Genomic DNA, 6,945 nt, shown 5'->3' with positions numbered 1-6,945 from the left:
TCATTCAAAGTGTGTCATGGGGGTCAACTTTTCACCTGTTGGTTTATCGTTGTTTAGAGATTGACTATACATGTCTTGCTCCCACACCCTTGCCCGGACTAGGGTAGAAGTGTTTGCTTTGCCCCTAAAGCATTCACATGAAAGAGTAAATAGTCCTGACTGACACTTGAAATGACAGCCCCCTCATTTGCATAATGAAGCAGACATTCGGAAGGAAATGTAAAAAAAAAAAAGACAAATATAGCCTAAATAGATAACCTTAGAGAAATAAATAGGGGTGATGCAAAGTAAATATGCAAATAAATACAGAAATGAATAAATTATATGAAAAATTTATAAACAGAGTCACGAAGAATTTAAGGCGAAATTAAATAATGCACATTAAAACAAAAATATGAATTTATGTCCCATTCCATCGGTTAATGAATGTCCACATTTATTATTAAAATTATTTTTTAACATATAACATCTAATGGTATAATGATTTATCAATTGAGTTATTCATTTATTTATTTACATTTGATATTGACATTTTTGGTCCTCCTTAAACAACCATGGATACACTGACATTTTGTCAACAGATACACAAACATTAGCACCAATGTTTATTTGTTAGCAAAAACACAAAGCATGTCTCAGGTTCAGCCTAAATGTCAGTGTTCACACACATCAATGTTTACCGCAGGCTACATGAAGAAAATATAAATGCAACACATAACATCCAAGACATTAAGGTAACATTCAATAAGCTTACAAAATGGAAACATACTAAGTGTTAGCCTCCCACAAAGCCTTTTATTTTATGGAACACTTGTATTAATCTTTATGCTCCACAAAATCCCCCAGATTGTGTTCTGTGTTTTGTAAACACAATCCTATGATTATAATTGACATAATTGCACAAAAACATCATGAAGCATTATTTTCCAGTCATTTAGAATTCATGAGTGGTAGCCAAAGCTCAGAATTTTGGGACTGAACAGCTACACAACATTACATACATACCTACATTTTCAAACTACTTTTTGAGAAATAAATGACACCTTTTGTCAGAATTCTTGCGAGAAACAAACTGAAAGACTTTTTAGTGTTCCTTGAAAGCAAACAATAAATACAAAAGTACAAAGAAAAAACAGCTGGAGGCCTATTTTCTTGGTTGGATACCTAAACAAGTTTTATGTATGGGAGACATTAAGCAGAATTTGTTCATATTCCGCTGTGCAGTGTGAGCCAGGACTCTGGTGTGTTTGAATGAATACTGAATGCTGGGTAAACTGTCTCCTTGAACACAGCCCTGAAGGTGTGCAGGTGCTCTCTGCGCCCTTTGATACTGTGGAACGTTAACGTCCCCGCCTCATAGTCCAGCGCTATCTCAATTCTGTTCGGGTGAGTGATCGTTTCCCGCAGGGCCACATTACTGGAGGACTGGCACACTGTCAGCTTGCCGTTTTTCCACTGCAATCTCCAGGATACCGAGTTGTGCCCCAAACGACTGTGGTCCCCACGACGAGGGATGCTCTTGTAGCACACACCCAGTGACCACATGCTGTTGGGCCCAACTTCCACCACCCATATGTGCTCGCCACTCGAGAAACCCTGACTGCACAGGGCCTGCGGGGCCGTTGTGAAACGCTCTGGGTGCTCCCCGTACGACTGCTTGATGGAGCTGTATTTGACTGTGCGCAGGTCGTTGGACACCAACAGGCTGGGATGGGCGGTGCAGAGGTTGAAGGTGAGCTCCAGCGGGTTAAGGACGACTTGGAGAGAATCCAGCAGGTGGGTCATTTCTAAGCGGAAGTCTTGGGTTTGGAGACCTGCATGGAGACGCTTGGTGTTCAGTGAAGCCTCGGAGGGCATCTTGAAGGGAACATCGCCTGAGACGACTTCTCTCAGCTTATGTTCAATCAGAATGAACCTGGAGAGAAAGGAGTTTCTTTTGTTTTTACGTATGTATAGTAAGCTACATGAAAACCAGAAACCATCTTTATGGCTTACTTTTTTTTGGATGTGTTTCGACTTATCAGCACCCTTCAATTTTCACTAGCCATAATAGCTAATAGGGCACTTCTATTGTTAGGTTCTAGCATGATATATTACCTGAGGTTGTGTCACATCAAAGCAGTACACCCACCAGTCCAGTGGTTCCTGTGTCAGTGTCACAGTTGCATGTATGACAAGAGTCTAAAGAAGAGGTCATGTGATGAAAGGCAGCTGACGAATTACAAAGTGATGAAGTCAGAGTATGGAAGAGGATGGAGATGATGAGATGGAACAAACACAGGACATTCACGCAAGAGACTAGTGGTCCAGTCCGTGAGAAAGCAGAAGTCAACATGGATTTCTTATAAGTGAAGTAATCAGGTACCTTACATAATGTTATGTATTCAACTTAAGTGATGTATGTTAAGTAACTTAAGTGGTTTACATGGTATTACTTTTGTAAAATTACTTATTTTTAGCCCAAACCATGATCTTTAACTCTAACTCTATTCAACTAGTTTAATGCCTAAACTTTGGGTATCTTACTTTTCACGCCCAAGCGAGGCAAAACGTGACACTGACACGGTATCCTCCAGTGGACTGACAGGTGTATTACACGCTAAAGCAGGATGCTGGGAGGCCGTTTGTGAAACTTCACATATATTTTTGTGGTGTGGACTAATCTCTTTATCTTTAGTCTCATCTATCAATATTCCATGAGATAGTATAAATAAATAAATGCGTATTGTTAATTTATCAGGGAGTATACAGAATTATCCCCTCTATTTTCAGATACTGTTTCTTTCACCAGATTTGAAGTTAATTTATGCATCTATTCATTTTCGTTGTAAAAGCAGTGCAGGCTTCTGTTGTACCTTTTTATGAACATGCATGTGTCTGTCTCGCCGAGGGCCTGTGTGAAGCTCCTCTGGGCCTCCAGCAGCTGATGCTGTTGCTCTTCCAGCACGCTCACTCCAAGCTGCCAGCTCTTTCTGCGCTGCCCTCTCTCCTCCTCCAACAGCACACTCAGACGATCCCTGTACCTGAACACAGCACACAGGGGGAACTGATCACTTTCCATTTCCTTCTCCTATCTTTACTAGCTTTGCCAGTATATAAGACTAATATGTGGGTTGATACATCCAAGTTTAATTAAGTTGGAGCTGTTTGCTTGAAATATGGTGTCATTTTCAAATTTTGTACATATTTATTTCCTTGTTGGATAACTGCGTGACTGGATAAATTTTACAATGTTTAAGTTCAGTTGTGTAAATTTTGGTTTAACTATCACCTTGCTTTTCTGTCCTTGCCGAGTGCCACCGTGAGGTTCACGTTTGTGTTTTTCAGTGAAATGTCCAAACAACTTGCCATGAAATTTGTTGCAGACATTAAGGCCTCCTCACAATAAATGATAATAGCCCTGGTGATCAAATTCCTTTCATTTGGTGTCATAATCAGGCGGGTTTTTTTTTCTTTTTTTCTTTGTTCAATAGTTTAATTTATTACAAAAATCAGCAAAGCAAATGACATTTCCATCAGCCTCAGGTACTTTATATTCTGTGCTTATTGGAAAATGTTACCATGCTAACACACCAAACAAAAATGGTGAACATGATAAATCTTATACATGCTAAAAATCTGCATGTTAGTACTGTAATGTCATTGTGATCGTGTTAGCAGGCTGTTAGCTTTTAGCTCAAAGCACTGCTGCGTTCAACATACAGGCCCACACAGCTCTTAGCTTAGCTGTAAAATCTTAATCTTGTTGGCACATTTTTCAAAGACAAGGTTGTGCAAAAATATTGGGTACATGTTTTTGTACATAAAATGTAATGTTATTTGTATTTTAGTTTTATAGATGGCCATGAACAACCAGTAACAACATTAAACAAAATGTTTTAAAATGCGGATTAACTTGAATCATTACATACTATCATTGGTGTGCTGAGTTTTGACCTGAATTTGACCTCCATTACAGGATGTTCCTGCTCTTCAAGCCTTTAGGAGGAGGTGATGTTGAAAATTAAATCTGATGCACAAATTATGTTATTCTATTGAGAAATTATTTCCTCATTATTATATATTTTAGCTATAATACCGAGATATAATACTTGAAATGAAAATGAATGGAGTTTAATAACTTTACTGCCATCCTCTGTATTGTATATAGTCTCTAAATCTAAACTGTGAAATATTCATGTCTGAATTTAGATTTAGATTTTAGACTTTATTGATCCCACAGTGGAGAAATTCGGTCGTCACAGCAGAAAGAACACAAAGGTGCACAAAATGTGAAAAAGAGCAATTCATGAGCTAGGACCCCGCCTCGGCTGGGGGAGAACCTTCATTGATTGGGGGAGATTGAGCCAGGGTGAGAGTTTCGCGGTTTGGGGGAAGGCTTAGTCAAGGATCCACTGCGGCTCCCGGGCCTTGCAGATCCCCGAGATCTCCATGTGGGACGGAAGGATGAAGGCTATGAAACATGATAACCATAAGTGAAACGGTTTAACAAGAGGGAGGGAGGGTGGGATGCAGAAAACGTGAACAAAACAATAAAATAAAATAAATAAAAATTGAAAAAGTGACCAGTGCAATAAATTTAAATGAAATGAATATGAATAGTGCCACGTTATTTTATGGTGGTGTTGAAAAGTCTAAATAAGTCTGTTAATGTAATCTGCCTCATCAGGAATGTGTGGGTTGGTTTTTTTTTTTTTAGATTAGAATGATAAAGTAATTCTAGTCTAGTTCTCACAGCTCTCTTCAGATCCTGACTTCCAACCAGCACAGAGAGAAAACAGCACAGACAGATTTCACATGTGAATTATGGGACCTGTGTGGCAGAGATTTGTGTCTCCACACTGATTTAGCTCATAGGAAGACACTGATTGAGAAACTCTATTTTCAGGGACACTGAAAGGGATCTTTGATCTGGGTTTGAGGACATAAGTGACTACCAGCACTTGTGCAGTATGTTACCTGTCCACTAGTCCAGCCATGCTGTCCATGAGTGTAACAGCCTTGTTGACCAGTTTGTCTCCAATAGCTTCAGAGGCTCCCTGCTCCTCGGCTGTCTTCTGCAGGAGACTCTCCGTCATCTGCAGTCTGCTGGAAACCACCTGCAACCACACATTTAATATGTTCCAGATCGTTTGTGTTTCAAACAAAAGGAAAAAAAATCTGGACTAACTGGATTTCCTTTTCTTCTAACTGACATTTGGAAAATATGCAGCACATGTTTTCATGCCATAATCCGTCGGGTGTCCTTCCATTTAATTTATGTAACTAAAATAAGATGGAGAGGTTGACAATATGCTCATTTTCCGATCCTAAATATAACATTTTCAGTGATGACTTGGCACTTCTGCTCAGCACAGAAGTGTTTAAATCGGTCACCTAAAATTAAAAACTCTCCTCAACCATCAGAAGTCACTACACTGTTCTCAGTTTTTGCTTTTGCATTTTGTCTTTTACCAGTTTTCAAAACAGAGTGGCAATGAGCCGGTCACTTAATTCAAATCTAACGTGTCATGTTTCTATTGTTTTCCCCCGTGGGAAGAAAATGCAGCCTTGTCATTGTTACACAACAACCTGTTTTCTAATGATTTATTTTAAAGGTATATGATTGCTGAGTAATAGGTTTTCTGCATACAACAATGTATATTTATGACTCTACAATTGTATTATTATGACAGAGAATGCATTTTCCATGAATGTCCAAATGTATTCTTTGCTTGCAGACATATTTCACATTTTTCAATGTTCAACTGACCCTGCTGTGTACACTTTGTATTTCTTGGTTGCCAATCTAATTTAAATCTCCATTTTACCCAAAAGAATTATTTAAAAAAAATAATACATTTGACCTGTAAAATGAAATGTTACCCTGTGTTTTACTTGACCAGAAATTGCCCACAGTGTGCATGATTGCAAGACCTTGTGTTGAATTAATGTAACAACATGTCTATGGCATGAAAGTCAGGTTGATTTCAATGACACCATCAAAACGCCTCTACCTTGGTGCGGCTCGCCAGTGCCCGTCTCATCTCCTCCTCAGCGACACTGAAGGTGAGAACATCGTGGTCCTGGTGGTGGCCTTCTATGAAGCAGGTGCTGCACAGAGAGGTCATGTCATTGGAACAAAAGTACTCAAGGGGACGCCGATGGACGGCACAGCATTTAACTCCCAGCTCACTCTGGGGCTCCACCAGCATGTGTGTCCTGAATGACTCCCTCTCATGGTGTCTCTGAAAGTGCCTGGAGCACAGGGACACCTCACACATCAGGCAGATCTTCACAGCCACCGTCTGCTCGTCTATACAGTGGTCACAGAAAACCTCCATCTTCTCCTGCTGAGTCTCAGGCTGCCTGTCCATCAGGGATGCGGCCGCTCGGTAACCCTCAATGATGCAGCAAAGTTTGAAGTTTTTCTGCAGGGAATCCACACCCGGATACTCCTCGCGACACTCTGGGCAACGTGGAAGCACTTTGCCACCTTGGTCTGTGGTGTCAGTGGCCTTGCAGATACAAGTGCGACAGTAGTTGTGTCCACAGGGGAGAACCACAGGATCACAGTAGAACTGAAGGCAGATGGGACAGCTCAGCTCGTGCTCCAGCTGCTCCTCTTGTTTGAACAAAGACATTATGCAAAGTGATGGAATTGACCGCCTCTTTTGTTATTTCTCTTCTCTCGTCACGCCTCTTGTCAAATACTTCTGCCTATCTTACTTCATCAACCGTCTCTTTTTCCCACTTGGCAACCTTGCAGGTCAGTCTGCAGTGACAGCAGGTGACATACAAAGCAAACAAGGAAGTACACAGCCCTTACTTATCAGAGAGGATGGAGGTGTAGCCTGTCTATAAATGTGTGCAGGACAACATTCCTCTCCCAGTGGCCTAGTTGTGTATGCTGCCAGGAATTCACACCAGCATAGTGGTAGCTGTGGACAGTAAAAATATGCAACA

At 40.5% G+C, this 6,945-nt stretch overlaps 1 protein-coding gene across 1 annotated transcript; it reads right to left on the bottom strand.

Annotated features, from left to right (window-relative positions):
- Positions 1–410: 410 nt before the first annotated feature.
- On the bottom strand, positions 411–6,623 carry LOC138618351 (E3 ubiquitin/ISG15 ligase TRIM25-like). The gene is made up of 4 exons (XM_069694055.1): positions 5,997–6,623; positions 4,960–5,099; positions 2,856–3,023; positions 411–1,915 (listed from the first exon to the last, which is right to left on the bottom strand). The coding sequence occupies exons 1-4, from the start codon at positions 6,621–6,623 to the stop codon at positions 1,207–1,209; spliced, it is 1,644 nt and encodes a 547-aa protein (XP_069550156.1). The 3' UTR covers positions 411–1,206.
- Between the last annotated feature and the right edge of the window lie 322 nt (positions 6,624–6,945).

Source organism: Brachyistius frenatus, unplaced genomic scaffold, assembly GCF_029030835.1.
Source record: "Brachyistius frenatus isolate BFR_SWC_R1_liver_20210118 unplaced genomic scaffold, ASM2903083v1 Contig_16, whole genome shotgun sequence".
Lineage (NCBI taxonomy): Eukaryota > Metazoa > Chordata > Actinopteri > Embiotocidae > Brachyistius > Brachyistius frenatus.
This window is presented reverse-complemented; position numbering and strand designations above follow the sequence as displayed.